The sequence below is a fragment of the Brachyistius frenatus genome, unplaced genomic scaffold, assembly GCF_029030835.1.
Source record: "Brachyistius frenatus isolate BFR_SWC_R1_liver_20210118 unplaced genomic scaffold, ASM2903083v1 Contig_445, whole genome shotgun sequence".
In the NCBI taxonomy this organism is placed as follows: Eukaryota; Metazoa; Chordata; class Actinopteri; family Embiotocidae; genus Brachyistius; species Brachyistius frenatus.
In genome coordinates this window covers 53,298-77,725 of record NW_027211044.1, presented here as the reverse complement: position 1 = coordinate 77,725, position 24,428 = coordinate 53,298, and the positions used below count along the sequence as shown (strand labels likewise).

At 44.4% G+C, this 24,428-nt stretch overlaps 2 protein-coding genes across 3 annotated transcripts in view; both read left to right on the top strand.

Moving 5' to 3' along the window:
- The window catches only part of dok4 (docking protein 4), a 62,958-nt gene extending 59,622 nt beyond the window's left edge, over positions 1-3,336 (top strand). Inside the window, exon 9 of the mRNA XM_069725744.1 lies at positions 1,597-3,336. Coding sequence (XP_069581845.1) covers positions 1,597-1,745 — 149 coding nt within the window. The 3' untranslated portion in view covers positions 1,746-3,336. The remainder of the gene's footprint in view (positions 1-1,596) is intronic.
- Positions 3,337-5,860: 2,524 nt separating this feature from the next.
- On the top strand, positions 5,861-21,363 carry LOC138637222 (glutamine-dependent NAD(+) synthetase-like). Of its 2 annotated transcripts, XR_011312357.1 has the most exons (22): positions 5,861-6,049; positions 7,983-8,043; positions 8,172-8,288; positions 8,471-8,524; positions 8,601-8,690; positions 10,250-10,301; positions 10,443-10,531; positions 11,037-11,154; positions 12,573-12,704; positions 12,824-12,895; positions 13,455-13,579; positions 13,653-13,701; positions 13,791-13,893; positions 15,612-15,780; positions 15,941-16,076; positions 16,585-16,691; positions 18,185-18,316; positions 18,464-18,533; positions 20,233-20,361; positions 20,450-20,626; positions 20,719-20,925; positions 21,086-21,363. XR_011312357.1 is itself a non-coding variant. In XM_069725742.1 (21 exons), exons 1-21 carry the CDS (start codon positions 5,965-5,967, stop codon positions 20,773-20,775), a joined length of 2,124 nt encoding a protein of 707 aa, XP_069581843.1. In that variant the 5' UTR covers positions 5,861-5,964; the 3' UTR covers positions 20,776-21,363. The 2 variants fall into 2 exon arrangements, 1 of the variants encoding a protein (XP_069581843.1); XM_069725742.1 differs by having other exon boundaries at positions 20,719-21,363.
- Positions 21,364-24,428: the final 3,065 nt, after the last annotated feature.

Sequence of the window (24,428 nt, the reverse complement as noted above, 5' to 3'; positions counted from 1 at the left end):
TGAACACTGAACACACTGAACACAATGAACACAATGAACACTGAACACACTGAACACACTGAACACAATGAACACACTGAACACAATGAAAACACTGAACACAATGAACACACTGAACACAATGAACACACTGAACACACTGACACACTAAACACACTGAACACACTAAACACAATGAACACGCTGAACACAATGAACACAATGAACACACTGAACACACTGAACACAATGAACACAATGAACACAATGAACACACTGAACACAATGAACACACTGAACACACTGAACACAATGAACACACTGAACACACTGAACACACTGAACACAATGAACACAATGAACACAATGAACACAATGAACACACTGAACACACTGAACACAATGAACACACTGAACACAATGAAAACACTGAACACAATGAACACACTGAACACAATGAACACACTGAACACACTGAACACACTGAACACAATGACACACTAAACACACTGAACACAATGAACACACTGAACACACTAAACACAATGAACACACTGAACACACTGAACACACTAAACACAATGAACACACTGAACACACTGAACACAATGAACACACTGAACACACTGAACACAATGAACACACTGAACACAATGAACATGCTGAACACACTAAACACAATGAACACAATGAACACACTGAACACAATGAACACAATCACACACTGAACACACTGAACACAATCAACACACTGAACACACTGAGCACAATCAACACACTGAACACACTGAACACAATCAACACACTGAACACAATGAACACAATGAACACACTGAACACAATGAACACAATGAACACAATGAACACACTGAACACAATCAACACACTGAACACAATCAACACAATGAACACACTGAACACAATCAACACACTGAACACAATCAACACAATGAACACAATCAACACACTGAACACAATGAACACAATCAACACACTGAACACAATCAACACAATCAACACACTGAACACAATCAACACAACACTGAACACAATCAACACACTGAACACAATCAACACTGAACACAATCAACACACTGAACACAATCAACACACTGAACACAATGAACACACTGAACACAATTAACACACTGAACACAATCAACACAATGGACACAATGAACACACTGAACACAATTAACACACTGAACACAATCAACACACTGAACACAATTAACACACTGAACACAATCAACACACTGAACACAATGAACGCACTGAACACAATGAACACACTGAACACAATCAACACACTGAACACACTGAACACAATGAACACACTGAACACAATTAACACACTGAACACAATCAACACACTGAACACAATGAACACACTGAACACAATGAACACACTGAACACAATCAACACACTGAGCACACTGAACACAATGAACACAATCAACACACTGAACACAATGAACACACTGAACACAATCAACACACTGAACACAATCAACACACTGAACACACTGAACACAATCAACCCTGAACACAATCAACACACTGAACACACTGCACCTGGTGTGTGCGTCAGTAACTGTGTTTCTTCTCTGTCTGCAGGTGACTCTGCCGAAGACGAGCTGCTGTCCACCCGCCTGCCTCCTGACCGCCACGCCACGTTGCCGCTGGCAAACACACAATACACACAGTCCCAGCCGCACATACACACTTACTCCCCGACACACTACCCCACCTTCCCGGGACAGTGACACACACAGAACAATATGGAGTGTGGACATGGAAAAGGAGGCACAAACACTCACGTATGCATGTAGGCACAAACACACTCCCTCCTTATGTCAGTGTGACAGGCCCACGTTGCAGCTCGCAGACATGTTGTAGCAGCAGCTAACGCCGCCAACACACCATCTTGACTGCAGATGGCAGGAAGTGAAAACAGAAGATCAGGCTTCCTTCCAGTTTCCACAGTATATGGAGGAATATCTGATGGTTTACAGACCAAAAGATCTCAGTATGCTTTAAACCACCGAGGCTGGCACGAAGACGGGGTTAAGAGCCTGAAATGTTGTAGGGACGTTTTTGAGCTGAATTTGTACTCCAGGTTTCTTCTGAAATTATAAATTAAATACTTAATAAATTATATTTAGAGATAGAAGTGATGCACATGATCGAACAGCTTTTTTCTTCTGTTAGCTGATGCAGGTCTGCCACACATCCGCCGGCTGGAGTCCATCGTGTGTGTGAATGTCCATCATTACCTTCCTTCCAGCTGCTGTCACAGGGATCGCTGGGATCTATATTTATTACTGGTAAAATTAACTTGCTAGTTTGGCTGCTAATATAGAATTTAAAAAACTGTTAACACCTTATGTTACAGGTCCATTTCTAATCATTTCATTGGAAGTTTCAAGGAAACAAATTGGTTAAAAAGAAATGCAGGGCCATGAATGTCTTCACAACCGGAGTCAAACTAAATCTCCCGTCTAACGGACGGTTTTTCACCCCACCTTTGATTTTTACAACTGTCTGATGACGAGCTGGTTGTTTAAAGTGTATTCAGGCCTTCTCGGAACAATCTACATTGTTACGTAGCTGCCTGCTTACATTTGGTTGTTTTTTTAGCGAGGAATTTATGGAGTGTTTGTTTTTTACACGCTGCGTGTGCAGCAGGATGAGCAGCATTGGATCTGATGTTTTATCTTGAGTTTCCTCCGGTGTGCTGGTGGCCATGCAGCGTGGAGCGAGGCTGACGGTGCCTTAACAGCACCACGTGGACTGTCCTGTCATCGGAAACATGCTGACACCGGCGACGCACCTGACTGAAGAACACTTGATAACTTGGCTGTTTGTCCGCGTCTGGACCGATGCCTTTGATTTATCAGTTACTCGTCTGTTGGCTGAAACTGTGACCTGATTCATTGTGACGGACCGGTTCCTGTTCTGACTCTTCACCGTAGGAGCTTCAAACATTCTCTGGGATTTATCCCGTTACACCTCCAAGTATCCACATGTTTGTACTGAGCTGTATTTGCACAACCCCATTATTTTCTGTCCACTTTATAAGCTGCCAATAACTGACATTCAGTTTTTATATTTGACGCCTTGAATGCCAGATATTCATTTTTCACTTTTCTTTCAAAAACTGAAATAGGAAACTCTTTTGTTGGAACACAGGAGGAAAAAGGGAAATCTGTTCAAATACTGTCATGCACAGACTCTCCAAACATCATGTGGTTAATATCACCTCCCAAAGGCGCCTCGGTGTGGGTGCTTCATCCATTATTCCTGTCAGTATTAATATAATTGTAAGTTAAATAATGAATCCTGGCTCTCTGAACACGAGTCAGATGATCAGACAGGCTTTCAGAAAAAAACTAAAATATTCGCCAAACTTATTCTGAAAAGAAAATGATCCCTGCTTACACAGCCTGACCTGAGTGTGTCGGACCGGGTCCGATCGGGTCGGGGGACATTTTGCTCTGTGAAGTCTGAAGTTTGGTTCTGCTTCTGTGTCGTCTGTCTCTGGCTGCTTAAATATCAGCTTCCATGTGTGTCGAGTTTGAAGAGGACACAGATCTTCCACTAAGGACAGCCATAGAGACAGGCAGGCAGGCAGACAGGCAGGCAGAGAGACAAACAGACATGATCAGCAGTGACTCCAACAAAGCACGCCTTCAGTAGAAGTTGGATGTTGGCAGCACCAGCAGGTTTACATGTTTGGTTAAATTGTTAATTTCCGACACAGAATCATGAATTATTTTAGTCAGTACAAAGTTCAAATGTCTGAAAGAGTTTAAATAAGATCAAAATTGAAAAGAAAGCAGAATAATATTTTCTAAGAATGTCTTCATTCACAAAGGGCTGTATGCAGCCCTGTTATCATCTCCACAGGTCAAAGTCTGGTCATCAGTATTGATCCGTTTGTGATCCCTGCCTCCCTTCGTCTGACCCCACATGGTATGAAAACCAGAAGAAGTGTTTGGGAGACAGTCTGACTGTCGACGCTGTCAGAGGTCGAAGATGTCTGAAAACACTTCACATCATTGATTGATGCTGGAATCCTTCTGTCACTCACACTTCATGCTTCATGGGTTTTACATCATTTAAACATGACAGGGCTAAAAGCATTTTGTTGGTTGTTTACATCATGTAAGTTGTGTACTGTGTGTAGATGTTTTTGTACTTACAGACGTGTTACCAGTTTGTTGCCCTCTTGAGAGACTCTTGTACATATTGTTATTTATTTAATGTGTGTGCGTGTGTGTGACATGAGGGATTATTGGAACATGTGTTGGTATAATATGAAGACACACCCCCTTTTTGCACCTTGTAATGTTAACCTAGCGGATGGTCGGCGGTCTGCAGCATGTCGCTCAGTCACACCGTCTCTGCTCAGGAGGACTCAGGGATGTCTCATCGAGAAGGCTCAGAGAGGCTGGGCTTATTGTGTAACTCAGTATCACAGCAAAGCGTGAAATAGACACACTTAGGCTGCCTGAGCGTGAAAGTTACATGTTTTGAAAGCGTAAAACTTACACGCATGAAAAATGTCAGGTGACGCAAAATCATGTGACCATGTTACCGCAACAGAGGCAACAAGGGACATTTTTCAGAGGCTACGTGGCATCGGTCATAAACCGCCATGCGGGACGTTGAGGTTCGAATCCAGGAGGTGACAATCGCTGTGTTCCAGATGACAAACTTCCTGTTGGACTCGAACATGTCAGGACTGTTACGGTGTAGAGTTGTTTCAAACCACACTGACAGGAAATGACCTCATCATGTGAACACATCAGCCTCCAAAATATGCAGCTTTAATTATTTTACCCAGAAATCAGTGTGTTTTTGTGTCCTCTGTTTAACACTCAATAAACACTCTGATTCTTCTGTCCAGCAGCGGAGAAGAAACACTTTGTGTTCAGGAACAGCTGCAGCTTCCTCACATGCTTTTAATTTGAAAACCCTTTACATCAGTGGCCCCGCCCCTTCCTCTATGGAGCCACATGTTTTAGCTAATAGTTTCATTTTCCTGTAAATCACATGTCTCATGCAGCAGGTTTCATTTCAGTCCACAACAGGAAAACGTGTAACTTTCACGCCTAGACAGCCCAAAGCGTGTCTATCTCCCGCTTTGTGATGCCGGATTGTGTTGTGAAGCAGTTCTGTGAATGAGCTCATCAGAAGAAAGTTGTTCCGTAAAACGAGTCATTAGGATTCATCATTTGGGCAACTTGATGAGCAGCACCAACGTCCACGACGGTCCATCCTGACATTTCATTCAGGACCACAAGTGACCCTCTGAAAATAAAGCTCATGGACGAGGATCAGTCCGGCTTCCACTGCTGCTTCTGTGTGAAACATCCCTCCGGTCGGATCAGCGACACACCTGAGTGCTCTGGGGACGAGTGATTGATGGGAAGCGGGATGGAAGAAGACAGCGTCCCTCCAACAGGTGCCTGCGGTCGCCGTCCTCTCACGTCGTTTCCTCAGTGGTGACACCATGTTGTTTTCACCCATTTACACTCGCTGTCCACACTAAGTGCATGTTTTGGAGAAAAATAAAGTCCATTACTGAACGGTGTGTCTGTCTTTGTCTGGTATTTGGGGGTCAAAGGAAGTATTGTAATGCAAGGAATTATTATTATCGCCTTTTTGAAGACTTTTGGGAGGAAAAGTTATGAAAATATTTTTTGGTGAAACGGTGTGTCTGATGTGACGGCAGATCTTCATCAGGATCTTCATCAGTATCTTCATCAGGAGCAGCAAACTCCTGTCTGATGTAATGTGTGTGTTTCCCCACTGGGGGCAGCAGTAGCTCTCAGACTGACAGCTCCAGCTGCAGCAGAAGAAGAAGCAGGGCGGACTGTGCTCTGTACTGGCAGCCAGCAGCAACAGTCTTCTGTACAAACCCAACTTTATAGCAACTCAATCAACCACGTGACCGGCTCGCAACTGCAGAACCAGGAAATGGGCCGGAAAGTGACTTTGGCGACCTGCTCGCTGAACCAGTGGGTTCTGGACTTTGAGGGCAACTCGGAGCGGATCCTGAGGAGTGAGTGTTCCCTCCTGAAACTCTTCACTCATATGTTCTCTCTGTTTGAACGGAACCACACAGAATTGAAAAAGCTGAAAAAACAGCACGTGGGACTTTCTAAAGACTGCAGGGTCACGTGCTCACAGATTAACATGCACGGACTCAGGTGGTAGTAGTACTCAAGTACTCCGGTCAGTACTTCATCTGAATATTTAATAGTTCCCAGTGTTAGAAATACGTATCCACTGCAGCGTTTTGACACAAACTTATTTTCCAAATCAAGATTTTATGCAAAACCACCCGGAACCTTGTATCAGCTGATGAGCAGGTCCTTTGGAGCTGTGCAGAGCAGGAACAGTTGGACCACCTGGAACAGGAGTTCACATACATGAAACTCTCCACACCAAATCACAAGCAAAAGTCATTTTGGGGGTAATATTGTAACTCTTTTTTACCACGTATTATTTTGGATTCAGTCCTGAGTCAAATGTCAACAAACCCAAACAAACATTATTAGAATCCCGGTTTTATCTGCTAAAAATAAAACAGCTCTAATGTGTAAATGCAGCAGCGATACAACCAATTCACTTCAGTTTACTTTCAATTAAAGTCTACAAACCGAAATGGGGAATTACATTCTCAATGAACGATAGTCAGTTGCATGATAATAGTCAATATCCATATGGAGGTATTTGGTCATAAATATGAGGCCTGGTGATGTTTGATTTTGTCCAACAGTCACTCCAACGTAAATGATGGAAAATGTCTTTCATTTTTGAGTGTGATTGATTCATTTTGTGTATTTTAGTCATATTTTAACTGTTGTAACATGTTTCAAAAAGTAGCTGACGTTAAAGTTTGTATCAGCAAACTGGCTGATCCAGCATCGATGAGTTTTGATTTATTGGGAATGGGATGTTTAATATGAAACATAACTGTGCTGTCAGTAAGCTGCTCTTATGTCCTCCATATCGGACTATGAAGGTCAAAGGTCAGAGGTCGCTGCAGTGACACAGATCCTAAAGTTTTCTATTGACCTGATTGTTTGTATGTCAGAGTGTGTTAGAGGATCACTCAGTGGCTGAATGACATTCCTCCTTTTACCAAAATCGAAGAAAACTCTTCCAGTTGTGACGTTTTCTAATAATTTCCTCTTAAAGTTCAGAGTAGATCCTTAAAGATGAAACCTGTTCAGAGAGCTCCTCAGGAGATCAGCTGTCCGGATCAGGGAGGAGGACTTTAAGATGAAGAGTTTCTTCCTCAGACATGAAAGTGATGAAGATGTTTGAGTGTAGAAATGACTGGAGTCTGTTCAACCTTCATCAGCAGTCATCACACGAACACGCACTTCATCTAACTTCCACTGGAGGTCGCTGTCCGGTCGGCAGGTTGTTTTTTTTTAATCAGCCAATCACATCTTTTAAAAGGCTTCGTCGCCTAGCAACGGGGTGGACCAGAGACTCAGAGTCTCTGAAGGTTCAGGAATCTCTCCTCAGTAGTTTTTATTCTCAGTGAGAATCTCTGAGGATTTAAAGAGTTTTTGAAAATCTTTGTGAATACGACTCTTGGACTTTATAATAATAATAATAATAATAATAATAATGATGATAATAATGTCTGCATGTGTAAAAATCCTACCGTTACCCGAAAAGACTCCAAACTCTGGATTTATGTGTTACAGTTGTGCTGAACTTCATGTTAGACGACTTCTGTGTAAAAACTCATCAGTCCAGGAATGAATCTGTTGAATCCTCTGAAGAGACTCACGTTGAAAGAAGTGTAATGATGGGATGGATTTGTCCCTCCTGTTTACGTGTGATGCTGGGAGTCAACATCCCGCTGCAGCCTCGGCTCATTCGAGCGGTACCTTCTGCACACCTGTCTGAGCCCGATGTGTTGGAATGAAGAGGTTGTTGGTGTGAATCCCTCCCGTCTGCCTGTTTCTCTGCAGGTATCGAGATGGCCAAAGCTCATGGAGCCAAATACAGACTGGGTCCGGAGCTGGAGATCTGGTACGTCTCGCTAACATGCCACCGTCCCATAATATGTGCTGTATGTTTCCATTTTAAATACCTGTTGTACGGCGATGTTCCCATTTGCGGAGGTTTCAGTGCGTTTGTGCTTCCCTCGTGTCCGGCAGCGGGTTCGGCTGCGCGGACCACTTCTACGAGTCGGACACGCTGCTCCACAGCTTCCAGGTCCTCCGCTCGCTTCTGGAGGCTCCCATCACCCAGGACATCATCTGTGACGTGGGCATGTGAGTGTTCTGCTGTAGGCAGTCAGTGTCTGTCTTTAAAGCAGAGTGAGACACCTAGTGGCAGCAGGAGGTAGCGCGGCGTAGCTGTCAGTACCACATAAATCTTTTTTAAAACGTGAATCGGTCGTTCTCGTTGACGTTTAGGACGTCTTCACCTAAAATGTCCCATCGTGTCCCATCAGGCCCATCATGCACCACAACGTGCGCTACAACTGCCGGGTCCTGTTCCTCAACAGGTAGGTCGGCCCACCTGTCCCCAGGTAGCCGAAGGGACTGTGAGTGCACAGCGTCGCTGAGCTTCTGTTTCTCCAGGAGGATCCTGCTGATCCGACCGAAGATGGCGATGGCGAACCACGGAAACTACCGAGAGCTGCGCTGGTTCTCTCCCTGGAGGCAGCGCAGGTTGGTCACACGTCTTTGTGTCTCCGGGTTTAATAGAAGGAGGATTCATGTATTTTTACATATATTAGAAAGTGACTTAAGGTTTTATTACTTTCATTTTTAGTGAATTTTACACTTGATCTTTGGGTATGAAAAAGGTAGTTTCCTCATTGAATCATCCAAACTGTTCCTCTGATTATTTGTTTAGAATCACTTGAAATTGTTGTTGTTATTGTGGCTCCGGTTCTCATTATTAATCACTCCCTCCAGGAAACCGCAATAATTAACACAAATCCAAGCAAACTCTACAATATTTGCGGGAGCTTGACATTTTTTTAATTCACGCGATATTTTTGCAAAAATCATCGTCATCAGAATCTGTGCTGAAAGTATTAAAACATAAAGTAAATATTTTCAAACTAGACTGTCTTTATTAACAACAATAACTCAGAAAGTCTCTGCTGCTGTTTTCATCACCAAATAAAACTGTTCACCGGAACAAGAGGAGAAACAGGAAGTGACGGAGTTTGTGGGAAATGTGTTCTTCACATTAAAATGATGATTAAATGTTTGTGATCAAAGGAAGTGATTCCATATTACTGGATGTTAAATGAGTTTTCTCCACATGTCCAGTTGTCAGAGACGTCTCTTTGTTTGTTTCATCCAGCAGGTCTATGTGTTGAATGAACATGAATTAAACAGCATCTAAAGCTCTTATTTTGACAGCTGATGTAGTCCTTGTTTTTATATTCCAGTCACAGACGGTCTGTTCTGGAAACATATGCAGCTTTTAGGACCTTTTAGGAGCTTTTAGGAACTTTTAGGAACTTTTATCTCCACGGTTCTCTAAGTTCAATAAATACATAAATAAAGATTAGAAATAAATATTTCTGTGATGTGCAGAATGATTATTATCACAGGAAGTGATTACACATTTATTCCTTTATCAGGTAGTGCTTATAAAAAAATGAAATGTAATGTAATTAAAAAAAAAAAGTTTTTTTCTCAACTTGCGAATTCTTTTGATTCCCACAATTTTCCACAAAAAACTCACTTAAAACTCCACAGATTCCTCCTCAAAATCCAACAAGCATAAAAAGTACTTGACCAATTAAATGTTTTAAAAGGCTTCTCAATCACATGTTGCTGGTTTTCTTAATAATTTGTATTTTGTGATTAAATGTTTATCAGTTTGCCTTTAACCTCCCTTTGGGCAGGAAGTTGGGTCTCAACAAATCAGCTCATCTGGAATTTAATTCTATAGTTTTTTCTCAGTAAGTGTAATTAACACCGAGATAACTGATGGACACATTTTATTCACTTTGGATTTGATGAGAGAAGTTGAATGGGAGTCTATGGAGCCGGAGGCTTTTTGGAGCCGACCTCTGGTGGCACTCGCTGGTATTGCAGCTGTTAGACACTTCTGGATCAGAACCATTTTACAGACCTGAAGCTACGAACTCTTTTAGAAACAGTCTGATTTTTTTCCTCTGCAGTAGAAGATAAACCAACACGTCTACTGTAACTCAGCTTGGTGAAATAACGTCTCATGATGGTTTCTCTCCGTTTGTGTCCTGAAGGCAGGTGGAGGAGTATTTTCTGCCCAGAATGATCCAGGAGGTTACCGGCCAGGTAAAAGATTCTCTCCTCAGAGAGGACAGACGGGTTCTGTGCTGAGACCGAGGACAACATCACTGTTTCAGAAACGGACCTTCATTAGTGATTATGTCTTCAGGCTCTGTTTTTATCGCCCCGTGTCTCCGTCCTTTTCAGGACACCGTCCCGTTCGGAGACTGTGTGCTGTCCACCAAGGACACCTGCATCGGCACGGAGATCTGCGCCGAGCTCTGGAGCCCCAGCAGGTAGAGAGGAGGCTGATACCGGGCCCGTGGAGGAGGTGTCGGTAATGTAGAGGAGGTGTCGGCCCGTAGAGGAGGTGTCGGTAATGTAGAGGAGGTGTCGGCCCGTGGAGGAGGTGTCGGTAATGTAGAGGAGGTGTCGGCCCGTGGAGGAGGTGTCGGTAATGTAGAGGAGGTGTCGGGCCCGTAGAGGAGGTGTCGGTAATGTAGAGGAGGTGTCAGGCCCATGGAGGAGGTATCGGGCCCGTAGAGGAGGTGTCGGTAATGTAGCGGAGGTGTCGGCCCGTAGAGGAGGTGTCGGTAATGTAGAGGAGGTGTCGGGCCGTGGAGGAGGTGTCGGTAATGTAGAGGAGGTGTCGGGCCCATGGAGGAGGTATCGGGCCCGTAGAGGAGGTGTCGGTAATGTAGAGGAGGTGTCGGGCCGTGGAGGAGGTGTCGGTAATGTAGAGGAGGTGTCGGGCCGTGGAGGAGGTGTTGGTACAATGACTGAATCTGCTCTCCTCCTCAGTCCACATGTCCAGATGGGTCTGGACGGAGTGGAAATCTTCACCAACTCGTCTGCGAGCCACCACGAGCTCCGGAAGGCGGAGCAGAGACTGGACCTGATCCGGTCCGCCACCACCAAGGTAACACTCAGCAGGAGCTCAGCAGGAGGTCAGCAGGAGCTCCAACATTCACAACCGTCACACTGGAGTCTTATTCATCAGAACAAGGAGCACTTTGATATACGAGGGGAGATTAATACGTTCTGAGACTACGGTGCAGGAGGATCAAACCATGATGAGGAACTGGTCTTCATCTTCATCTCTTCATCTTCTCCTCCTCACCCGTCCTCCTCCTCACTCTTCCTCCTCACTTTTCCTCCTCATCCCTCCTCCTCACTCTTCCGCCTCACTCCTCCTTCTCCTCACTCCTCCTTCTCCTCACTCTTCCTCTTCACTCCTCCTCCTCACTCCTCCTTCTCCTCACTCCTTCTCCTCCTCACTGTTCCTCCTCACTCCTCCTCACTCCTCCTCCTCACTCCTGCTCACTCCTCCTCCTCCTCCTCCTCTCTTCCTCCTCCTCACTCTTCCTCCTCACCCCCTCCTCCTCTTCTTCTTCCTCCTCACTCTTCTTCCTCACTCCTCCTCACCCCTCCTCACCCCTCTTCACCCCTCCTCCTTACTCTTCCTCCTCACTCTTCCTCCTAACCACTCCTCACCCCTCCTCCTCACTCTTTCTCCTCACTCTTTCTCCTCACTCTTCCTCCTCACCCCTCCTCCTCACTCTTCCGCCTCACTCCTCCTTCTCCTCACTCCTCCTTCTCCTCACTCTTCCTCTTCACTCCTCCTCCTCACTCTTCCTCCTCACTCCCTGTCCTCACCCCTCCTCCTCACTCTTCCGCCTCACTCCTCCTTCTCCTCACTCCTCCTCTTCTCCTCAATCCTCCTCCTCCTCACTCTTCCTCCTCACTACTCCTTACTCCTCCTTCTCCTCACTCCTCCTCCTCACCCCTCCTCACCCCTCCTCCTCACTCTTCCTCCTCACCCCTCCTCACTCCTCCTCTCCTCCTCCTCCTCCTCCTCCTCACTCTTCCTCCTCACCCTCCTCCTCACTCCCCATCCTCACCCCTCCTCCTCACTCTTCCGCCTCACTCCTCCTCACTCCTCCTTCTCCTCACTCCTCCTCCTCCTCCTCCTCACTCTTCCTCCTCACTCCTCCTCCTCACTCCCCATCCTCACCCCTCCTCCTCACTCTTCCGCCTCACTCCTCCTTCTCCTCACTCCTCCTTCTCCTCACTCTTCTTCTTCTTCACTCCTCCTCCTCAATCCTCCTTCTCCTCCTCACTCCTCCTCCTCCCTCCTCACTCCTCCTCCTCCTCCCCTGATTATTTCTGTTCCCCAGAAATGTTTCCTAAACTGTGATGTTGTGTCTGATAGTTTCAGGTGAAACAACAACAACAACAACAACAGGTGGAACTCAGGACCTGATGATGATCAACTTTGTCCCAGTGGTTCACTGCTTGTCTGAACGCTGTAGTTTGACTCTATCGTCATGGTTACAGAGCGGAGGCATCTACCTGTACGCCAACCAGCGGGGCTGCGATGGAGACCGCGTCTACTACGACGGCTGTGCCACGGTGGCCATCAACGGAGACATCGTGGCTCAGGGAGCGCAGTTCTCCCTCAGCGATGTGGTACGTACTGATGAGACAGGAACCAGAACCAGGACCGGGACCAGAACCAGAACCAGGACCAGATCCAGAACCCTCCTGCTTCCACGGCCGTGTGTCTCTGATCTGATTCTGTGTTGCAGGAGGTGATTACAGCCACTCTGGATCTGGAGGATGTTCGAAGCTACAGAGGAGAAGTGTGTCAGCCTCGCATGGTGAGACTTCCCATGATGCACCGCTGCTTTTGGTTTGCTTTCGCTGATTTTTATTTTCCGACATCAGCAGCTGCGATCAGCTCACACATTCAATTCCTTTCACCAAATAAAGAAGGAGCGTGAACACGACCGACATTTTACCTGCTGAACATCACAGTGATGACATCAGTCTCACCGTGGTAACCGACGGTTTACTCTTAGAGTTGTCCAGATGTTCATCAAAGGTACAATAATGAATTTATTCATAATAATAATAATAATCATAATAATAATAATAATAATGATACACAATTGGGCCTCATTCAACAAGATCTTGTGTTTTTTCTTAGATTTGTTCTTAAAGGTGTAATTTATGGTGACGAGTTTTTATAATTTTATAGTTTATTTTATTTATTTATTTGTATTATTTGTGAGTTTGGGATTATTTTCATGTTTACTTTGACGTGATTTGTTTCAGTCCAGATATTTTTCCTGACTCCATCAAGTGGCTCCAAAATGTCATTGTTCTTTTTTTAATTTAATTTTTTTTATCATAAGTGTCACTTTCTCTCTGTCGAAGGAGGCGGAGCCTAAACCGTGTCACAGGATCAAAGTGGACTTCTCTCTGTCCACCTGTGATGATGTCCACCTCCCCACCCACCAACCAATCAGATGGCTCTTCCACACACCAGAGGAGGAGATCAGGTATGACAGACATTCAGTTCAGTTTTTTATTCTTGACAAACACCAGAAAGTGAAGCTGCCAGCTGTTGTCCAGTCTAGGGCCGGCCTGCTGGCTGTGGGACTACCTGAGGAGGAGCGGTCAGGTGAGGAGGACCTCTGCTGTAGGAGACACTAACTAACGCTGAGGAGAATCTTTAGACTGTGATGGTTGTGGTTGTGGATGTGGTTCCAGGCTGGTTTCCTGCTGCCGCTGAGCGGCGGCGTGGACAGCTCCTCCACCGCCTGTATCGTCCACTCCATGTGTGTGCTGCTCTGCCAGGCCGTCCAGGACGGCAGTGAGTACGCTGCTCTTTCATTCACTCCTCTTCTTCTCGCTTCAATAGAGCAGCGAGTTTTCATCACAGAGCGATGCAACATTTCTCTGGTGACTCTGCACGACTCGAGCTTTCCAGAAATATCGGTGTCTCGTCTGTGTGACGAAGCGTTGCAGAGAAAGTCAGAGTTGAAGTTGCGTTGTCGTTCCCCTCATCTCCTCCCTCGCTGCTCTTAATGAAATGATTCCCAAAGTCCTGATCACGTCACAACATCCTGAATATCAACATCAAGAGCAGAACGGAGCCTTTCTGATCATATCTGTTGTTTCTCTGTTCCACAAGCACTCTTCAGTTAGTCCAGTTTTTAAATCACAGCTGACCTCTACTGTCTCCAACATGGGGTTCATCACCTGACTACACAAGATATCTCCACAAACATAACAATTCCACAACACTAATATGAAACATCTCTAAGTGTTATCAAATTAAATAAGGAAAGGATCGGCTCGACTGTCCTGAAAAAAACAAGATACACCATGAATGGGTAACAACAACAACAACAACAACAACCAGGATATGAGCTTAAATGTGGAGGTCGAGAAAATAACCTGAAAACAACCTGCAGGGTTCAAACACACTATCACAATCACTCACGACAACAACGACAACAACACAACCTGGATGATATCTGATGAACAAAGATATCCGATAAAATCCGATGAACAAAGATATCTGATGAACAAAAATATATTTGATGAACAAAGATATCTGATGAACAAAGATATCTGATAAACAAAGATATGTGATGAACAAAGATATGTGATAAAATCCGATGAACAAAGATATCTGATGAACAAAGATATATTTGATGAACAAAGATGTCTGATGAACAAAGATATCTGATAAACAAAGATATCTGATAAACAAAGATATGTGATGAACAAAGATATCTGATCAAATCTGATGAACAAAGATATCCAATGAACAAAGCTATCTGATAAACAAAGACGTGATAAACAAAGATATCTGATCAACTACGATATCTGATGAACAAAGATATGTGATGAACAAAGATATCCATGTTCTCATGTGTTTTTAACATTTTAGCTCCGTGTCATGTGTTCAAACCAAACCGGTCCAGCTAGCCTCCACTAGGATTGTAAGTGCGTGACTATCCGTGGTGTTACGGTACGGGTGCTCAGAGCGACCAAAAAGGACCCAAAAGAGACCCGACTTCACCAAATGGGTCATTTAATAGATCTATAACAAGTAGAAACTACATTAGATTACATATTATATGAAACTCTATTCTAATTCTATTTTCCCATTGAGGAGGTGGAGTGATATTTCTAGTGATGAGCAGGATGTGATGTCATGATGATGATATCAAATATTCACTTTAAATGAGTGATGTTTGCCTGTGAGATTTTTCATCAACTGTGAAGTACTTTAATGAGTAAAATCGGTTTCAGTAGTAAAGACTGATGTTAATCGTGGAAGTGTGACAGTTAAATTCTGTATCACCTTTGTGTTTGTGGTGGAAATGAGGCTTGGGCATGTGTGAGGCTCAGAAGCAGGCGTGTGTGAGATTTAGATTTTGTGTCTTTGGGTCATGAATCTTCAGAGTTTGATGTTAGTGAGTCTTTTTACCAAATTAAAATATCTATAAAAGTGTTTGAGGCTGTGTTGTAAAGAAGCCCCCCCGTCCCCTCTCACCTCACCCCCGTCCCCCCCGTCAGACCCCCAGGTCCTGCAGGACGTCCGCCGGCTGGTTGGAGACGCCTCCTACCGTCCGCTGCTCCCCACTGAGCTCTGTGGACGCGTCCTCACCACCTGCTACATGGCCAGTGAAAACTCCTCCGAGGACACCTGCAGCAGAGCCAGAGACCTGGCGGCTCAGATCGGGAGGTAGGCCGGCATCATCATCATCATCAACATCATCATCGTCATCAGCATCATCAGCATAATAATAATGATAATCATAATGATAATCATGGTGAGTATCTGCTGATCAATCATTATACTGTGTTCATGCGTCTTCATGCGTGTTCTGTGTCTCGGTTTGCAGCACACACATGAACATTAACATAGACATGGCGGTGAAAGGCATTCTGGGTATCTTCTCCGTGGTTACTGGGCGGCAGCCTCAGTTTCGTGCTAATGGAGGAAGTCACAGAGAGAACTTGGCTCTGCAGAACGTGCAGGTCAGACACTAGTCTGTCTCTGTCTCTGTCTCTCCATCTCTCAGTCTCTCTGTCTTTCTGTCTCTCCGTCTCTCTGTCCCTTTGTCTCTCCGTCTTTGTCTCTCTGTCCCTCTGTCTCTGTCTCTCCGTCTCTGTGTCTCTCCATCTCTCTGTCCCTCTGTCTCTCCGTCTCTCTGTCTCTCCGTCTCTTTGTCCCTCTGTCTCTCTGTGTCTCCGTCTCTGTGTCTCTCTGTCTATCTACTTTCTTCTTCTTCTTCACTCTTTGTTTCAGTTCTCTCTCTAACACTTTGACCACAGTGTGACTCAGTAGATTCTATCAGTCACACTCTTATTCACTTCCTGTGTGTGTGTGTGTGTGTGTGTGTGTGTGTGTGTGTGTGTGTGTGTGTGTGTGTGTGTGTGTGTGTGTGTGTGTGTGTGTGTGTATTCGTGTGTGTGTATTCGTGTGTGTGTATTCGTGTGTGTGCGTGTTCGTGTGTGTTCGTGTGTTTGTGTGTGTGTGTTCTAGGCCCGGGTCCGGATGGTTCTGGCCTACCTGTTTGCCCAGCTGGGTCTGTGGTCCCGCGGCCAGCCTGGTGGTCTGCTGGTTCTGGGTTCTGCCAACGTAGATGAGAGGTGATGAATTATTCTTTCTGAAATTAAGTCCATAAATGAAACATAAATACCTTCATGAGACCAAACACTGAGTGACATGTCGGCCCCCCTGTCTGCCCCCCTGTCGGCTCCACCGCCGTCGCCCCTGCATGATGAAGCTGTAGTTGATCCGACTTGTTCCTGAACATCCTCCTGAGACACACGAGCCCTTTAGACCCGGTAGTCTGAGCGTATGTTGCTACCCGACTGTTCAGCGGCCCTGCAGACCATCACGTGTGCAGCCGGCTTCAGATTATTTGCTTCATCAGTGAGGGCTCAGAATATTTTGGGCTCATTGGTGAAGCTGCTGGTGTGTTTCAGTCGACGGTAACCTGACGGTGAGCAGAACTTCACTTCTCTACGTGACGGCACCACCAGGGAGGATTCACTTCATCTGAACTGTTCAAACTATCAAATGAAGGAGCTTCAGTGCAGACGTGTTTCATAATGAAGCAGTCGATGGAACAGTGCTACAACCAACAAGTTGAGACACTGTGTGAAATGTAAATAAAAACAGAATGTGATGATTTGCAAATCACATAAACTCATATTTTATTGCAGATAGACTGAAAACAAAATATAAAATGTTGAAATCTGCCGCGGTGTTTCTGGATCATGTTTCTATCTGGTTTCTTCTTTGGAGAGTTTTAACCTGCATTTGTGGACACAGCGATGAACTGTGTTCACAGACGATGGTTTCCACAAGTGTTCCTGAGCCCATGCAGTGATTTCCAATCCAGAATAGTGTGTTTTTAATGCAGTGCTGCCTGAGGGCCCGAAGATCACCACCATCCAATATTGGTTTCCAGCCTTGTCCCTTGTGTTCAGAGATTTCTCCAGATTCTCTGAATCTTTTAATGATATTATGAACCGTAGACGATGAAATCCACTAATTCTTTGTAGTTTGACGTTGAGGAACATTATTCTTAGATTGTTGAACTATTTTCCAACACAGTCTTTCAGAGTGGTGAACCTCTCCCCATCTTCATTGCTGAGAGACTCTGCCTCTCTGAAATCATCTTTTATACCCAATCATCTTACTGATCTGTTGCCATGGTAACCTGATTAGTTGTCAGATGTTCCACCAGGTGTTTCTTTTAGCGTTACACAACTTTTCCATTCTTTTGTTCAAACTGTCACAATTTTTTTTAAACGTGTTGCTGCCATCAAATTCAAAATGAGCAGATATTTTTTTATAAAACTACATTTTCTCAGTTTCAACATTTGATATGTTGTCTTTGGTCTATTTTAAATTAAATATGCGTTTATGTGATCTGCAAATCATCCTCTTCTGTTTTTATTTATGTTTGTTTGTGTCATAACTTTTTTGGAAACGGGGGACTCATGAAGAGAAAACACACTTTAAAATGGCCGCAGCATGAACTGTGCTGCACGTGATGATGCAACACTGCTGGTACTGGTCCACTAAAACACGATCTGATTATCTGATGTGTTCTCTGACGGTTCCTCCTCAGCCTGACGGGCTACTTCACCAAATACGACTGCTCCAGTGCCGACATCAACCCGATCGGAGGCGTCAGCAAGACGGACCTGAAGAGCTTCCTGCTGTACTGTGTGGAGCAGTTCCAGCTTCCTGCTCTGAGAGGGTGAGCTCAGCTGACTGAACTCTGTCGGCGTGGTAACATACCTGCAGGAGAAACATGCATCGTTTCACACAGAAGTCGGTTGGTGAGAGCGGAGCATCTCGTGTGGTTTTCAGTTCAGTTTGTCAGCGGTTGTGGTTTCCTCTGCAGCATCCTGGCAGCTCCGCCCACCGCCGAGCTGGAGCCGCTGACGGACGGACAGGTGTCACAGACAGACGAGGTGAGGCACCATCAAAAGGCCCCAGCGGTCACGTTACTGCTGCAATGAGCTGATGTCACCTCGGGAAGTTTTAGATCATTTATATAGAAATAGATAATAACTAAATAGTTTCTGATTGAGAGTTCATTTTATTTGAACTACTACAATGAGACTTTGAGTGGATGAGAGTGACGTGGCGACGGAGAGATCTGACTGATCAAACACATCAGTGTGACCCTCACACGACGGACTGGGTATCCCCGCTTAAAGTTGCTATTTTTGTCTCGTTTCCTGTCTCCAGCAGGGGGTGCTGGCGAGCCGTTTGGCCACGCCCACTCGCAAAACACATCACATGTATAGTCTCACCAAGCCGGATGTATGTGACACGTTTCGTGAGGTTTCAAGCATCCTTTGACCTTAAACATCAACTTCCTGTGTCACAGCGAGACATCCAACTTTGCCGCATCGTCACAGCGACGCCCATTGACAAAGTCGAAAGAATGTCTCAATATATCATCAACTACATGTTTAGGTTATTGTGACCCGACTTTAGGTTCATGGGATCAACCAGCTCGACGTAGAATGTGAAAGTATGAAAAGTGTCATTTCCAGTGGCCAACAGGGGGCGCTATGACTATGAGCGAATATTACCCCACAGGGGTCTTCAGGGCGGGGCTGTTATCATACCTGTGATGTTTGGAGAAGGTCGGTCCATGTACGTAAGATTTAAAGTAACTCCTAGTTTCATGGCGAGATGCTCAAAATGGCCGCCTCTCACGGGCACACACGTCGATGAAAACGAATTATTTTGATAACTTTTAATCCCAAACATGTTTTCTATCCATAGAAACTAAATTTAAGTCGGTCGGACAAAATCCCTCGGAGGAGTTCGACAAAGTACAACGTGTCAGAATTGCCCAAAATGGCCACTAAATTCAAAATGGTGGACTTCCTGTCGAGTTGAGTAATGATGCAATGTAACTTTTTAGTGCGTCCAGGTGTGATGCACGTGTCCACCGGATTTGGTGAATTTAGGTAAATGTGGCCGCCGGGGCATCTCTGTAGGGGGCGCTCTCGAGACGTTTGGCACAAAATTTTTCGCCGGGAGACAAATGTGTTTCCACGTTCATGAGTTTTTGAATATGATGAAGATTCCAAAAAGGAAAATCACTTCACGTAAGAAGAAGAAGAACGTCCAAGAATGAGAACATTTTTATGAAAAACAACAACAGGGCTTCACACCGATGCTCGGTGCTCGGGCTCTAATAACTGATGTCACTAAACATGAAAAAGATCAGAGCGACATTACCACGCCCCCTTCTGGAGGAAAACAATCCCACATGCTGCATCGTCAGCATCGGAGAACCGCAGGAGGTTCTGGAAACTTCTGCTTTGAACTAACTGCTTTAAATAATCATCATTTATAAAATCATATAACTCTGGTAGTTTGGTTTTGTACTGATATTTTGCATTAAAGTTCACGGCGAAGGACTCGCTGGAAGCCAAAGTTCCAGGATGTGGCGCTCTGATCTGTCAGACTGATAACAGGATGACCTCTAACTCACGCAGAAACACTTCATTATATTCACATCAGGTCTCTGTTTGTGTGACATATAAAGTTTGTACTTCAGTCTGGCAGAAGTTGCCCCTGACAGCTGACGTCCGTCTGTGAGCAGCAGCTCTGCCTTTCTGTCTCTAACCACCACTCTGCCCCCTGCAGGCCGACATGGGGATGACGTACTCCGAGTTGTCTGTGATCGGACGCCTGAGGAAGATCTCCAAGTGCGGCCCGTTCAGCATGTTCTGTAAACTCCTCCACCTGTGGAGGGATGCTCTGTCCCCCTCAGAGGTCAGTCAGCGCCGTCACGCTGTGACACGTCACTGTCGTCATGGAAACGCTGAGAATGAATCGTGTGTGTGTGGTCGTGTTCGTTCAGGTGGCCCAGAAAGTAAAACACTTCTTCAGGATGTACTCGGTGAACCGCCACAAGATGACCACGGTGACGCCGGCTTACCACGCCGAGAGCTACAGTCCCGACGACAACCGCTTCGACCTCCGACCTTTCCTCTACAACACACGCTGGAACTGGCAGTTCAGGTGCATCGACGAGCAGGTGATCACAGAGCGGGAAAATCAGACAGAGAAGAAGAGGTGATGACTTTAATGAACAGCTTCAAGAAGAGGTTTCTGTTTTATTCCCCACAGGTGTCCCAGACGGCAGCAAACCCCCGAAGCAGTGAGGAGCTGAGCTCTTCAGTCTGAGTCCGTCTCCACGGAGACACATCACAGACATTATCTGGTGCTTCTGCTCAGATCCAGTGAATCCTCTGTGGAACGTTTGTTCTGATTCAGTGAAGTTGTTTAACTAATCTGTCGGTCCTTTCCTCTACAAACCGTCATTCCTGAATGTTGGTAAGAGATCATCAGAAGTCTGTGAGGCTGCTGCATGAAATATAGGAATATTTTTTAATTCTGTAATGTTTAATTAACAGTGAGTTGATGCTGATTACTACATTCAGCTTAATTAATGTACCCTTATTGTAAATCTTTACCTCTCTTTCTGATTTGGAAGTGTAACCTCGATCAGTGTGACTGAAGCCACGACTCGGACTTACAGACTTCTTCATCGTGGATGTGGCTCAGTGACTATTCAGCAATAAAAACCAGCAGCACTGAAAACATCAGCTTTAATTCACATTTATCCCCTTTCTTAACAACCTGATGCAGGACTACAGGACTTTAACTCTTCAGATGTTTTTAACTCTCGTTCTCTATAAACAGACCTTAATGCAGTATTTAATTTTCTGTACTACAATCCTCTGATTGTATTTCAAATAAACCTGAAACATACATGATGTTCAGTTTGCCTGTTTGTTATTGATAACATGAAAGTCTTTCAAGCTATGGTTTTACTTCAGATAACTAAATATTTGGGTATTTTACTCTCATAATCCACCTCATACTACATGTCATGTTTTAGGTAAAGCTACACAATGTTGTCTCTGCTCTGAAAATGTTTCAAGATCTCACAAGTCTGTATATTTTGTTTAATGAAAGACTACAGTTAGTGTTGGTGGCTCTTTAATATACCATGTTGTGGAATGTGTAGTAACATTTAACAAGTTAAGTTATTAAATTACAAAATAAAAGTAATTGAAATCAGCCACTGAGAAAAAATATATAATAATTGACAGTTACATTTCAAAATGTTGGTGATTACAAATAGGTTACGTTAGAATATATTCTCTTTGGTAAACAGCTTTTATTTTGAAAGTAATATTAATTCAGTTTTTTTGCATACTTTTTCCTGCAGGAACGTCTTCTGTCTCCGTCTGAACAGACTCTGTTCATTAAGGATGAAACTTGTTTCCGATCGGTTCTGTTAAATTCACACCGCCTCTCGTCTGCCAATCAAATCAATGAATTACTCTGAGACTGATCCAAAGATTAAGATGAATTTAAAAAAGTTTCAGCAACATTTTTGAGCTCTGATCTGTGATTTGTGCTTTAAAATCAAACCATTTTAATCTTAATTAAAGTTCTATTAAAGAACTTTAACAAAATGTTGACAGTATTCAGTGTTTAGTTCTGTTGGCAGGTTTAAACCGACTCCTTCACATTTAGTTTGTAGGACTTTTCAGCTTTACTGTTCAGACAACAACATTTGTGAGAAAAGTAATGGAATGTAATAAGTTACATTACTTTACTTTCACTATTGCACATTGTACCAAGGAACCAGCCTCCTCTGATTTATTATGGTCTTTTTCATTGTGGTGTGTCGGACCCAGAGAGGTTGCAGCACCATCAACAGGATGACCCACATGTGGGAGGAGAGGAGAGGGAGCATCTCCACGTGGAAGTCAAAAATAGTCAGACAAACAAGTGTTTAAGGAAACTATTAAATGACCAGTTTCTGCACCATAAATCAGAACAAGATGGAGGCTGTGATTATAACAGTGAGTGGGTTCATCTACATTTTAAGAGTCTAATAATGAGTTAAATGTAAATAGAACTATTTTTGTGTGTTTCACTGTTCTGGTCTGAGATACAAAGAGAAAAGCTTTCTAGTGAGTGATAACTAAGTTGAGGTCTTGGTTTCATCGATGAGCTTGAGTGGAAGACTCCAACCACAACTTTGAGGTATGTGATTATTAATATGACAGGGAGGAGTTGATTCATTAAGACTGACATATTCTTCCTGCTGCAGCCAAGTTTCTGAGACAAAATAAATCAATGTGATGTTCTGTTTTTTATTTATTTAAGAAGTAGTATTGATTCACTTCTGTTGATATATTATTTCAAGAATTTGTTTGGTTATGAGGGGTTGTAAGTACCCCGGTTTTACCAGACCTAGAGTTACTGACACTGGTCTCTGATTGGTCTGCTCTCAGAGTCGCTGTGAAACCTTCCAGACTACATTCACAGTCTGTTTCATTAGAAACTGGCATCAAAGACTGAGAGATGCATTGTGGGAGCTCTCATTAGAAAAAGTGTCCTGAGGTTTTAATGTAGGGAAACGGGGAGCATCCTGTGTGTGTGTGTGTGTGTGTGTGTGTGTGTGTGTGTGTGTGTGTGTGTGTGTGTGTGTGTGTGTGTGTGTGTGTGTGTCTGTGTGTGTGTGTGTGTGTGTGTGTGTGTGTGTGTGTGTGTGTGTGTGTGTGTGTGTGTGTGTGTGTGTGTGTGTCTGTGTGTGTCTGTCTGTCTGTGTGTGTGTGTGTGTGTGTGTGTGTGTGTGTGTGTGTGTGTGTGTGTGTGTCTGTCTGTCTGTCTGTCTGTGTGTGTGTGTGTGTGTGTGTGTGTGTGTCTGTCTGTCTGTCTGTGTGTGTGTGTGTGTGTGTGTGTGTGTGTGTGTGTGTGTGTGTGTGTGTGTGTGTGTCTGTCTGTCTGTCTGTGTGCGTGCGTGCGTGTGTGTGTGTGTGCGAGAGATGTAAACAGTCAGTCACATGAGGACTGACCCGCATGCTGCATGTCAGCAGAGGATTTAACTACCTACTTGTTTCAGTGAATACAATCATGAAGCAAGTTAAAAGTCTCAATAAAACTCATGTTATGAGACCTGCTTGTGTGACGGCTGAGGATCAACCATCATCCATCAGTGATGTCATCATCCATCATCCATCAGTGATGTCATCATCCATCATCCATCAGCGATGTCATCATCCATCATCCATCAGCGATGTCATCATCCATCATCCATCAGTGATGTCATCATCCATCATCCATCAGTGATGTCATCATCCATCAGTGATGTCATCAACCATCATCCATCAGTGATGTCATCAACCATCAGTGATGTCATCGTTAGTTTGTGAACGTTATGAATCTTCCAGTTCAGATTCTGTCCGTCACCATCTTTACTAGTTCGGAGCGGTTTGGAGCAGGAAGTGACCATATTTGGACGAGCTGGGGGAGGAGCCAGCGGTGGATCTGACCGATCTGATCGGAAACCTGACGATACTACGTCCCGCCCACCGATAGCTGTAACCTGACTGCACCACAGGCCTGTCAATCAAACAGACACGCCCCCAAAACCAGGTCTTCTTGAATCTTCTTTTCTAATGAATGAGGGATTATTTTCAGATGGACCTCCAGAAAACTAATAAGAAGGAGTGACTTTAGCTAACAACACCGAGATAACTGATGGACACATTTGATTCACTTTGGATTTGATGAGAGAAGTTGAATGGGAGTCTATGGAGCCGGAGGCTTTTTGGAGCCGACCTCTAGTGGCACTCGCTGGTATTGCAGCTGAAGACACTTCTGCATCTGAACCATTTTACAGACCTGAAGCTACGAACTCTTTTAGAAATAGTTTTATTTTATTTTTTATTAGTCAAGGACAGTCATGTGGCATATATGTGGATATAAAAACAGACCTGCCACAGTAACAAGTCCTCCTCATTATGTCTGAGTTG

Bases quoted from the DNA above. Each gene is read 5' to 3' on its own strand.
- LOC138637222 (XM_069725742.1), top strand. From the start codon at position 5,965: ATGGGCCGGAAAGTGACTTTGGCGACCTGCTCGCTGAACCAGTGGGTT. The intron at 6,050-7,982 runs GTGAGTGTTCCC...GTTTCTCTGCAG, and splicing joins CTCGGAGCGGATCCTGAGGA to GTATCGAGATGGCCAAAGCT. The intron at 16,077-16,584 runs GTCAGACACTAG...TGTGTGTTCTAG, and splicing joins TGGCTCTGCAGAACGTGCAG to GCCCGGGTCCGGATGGTTCT.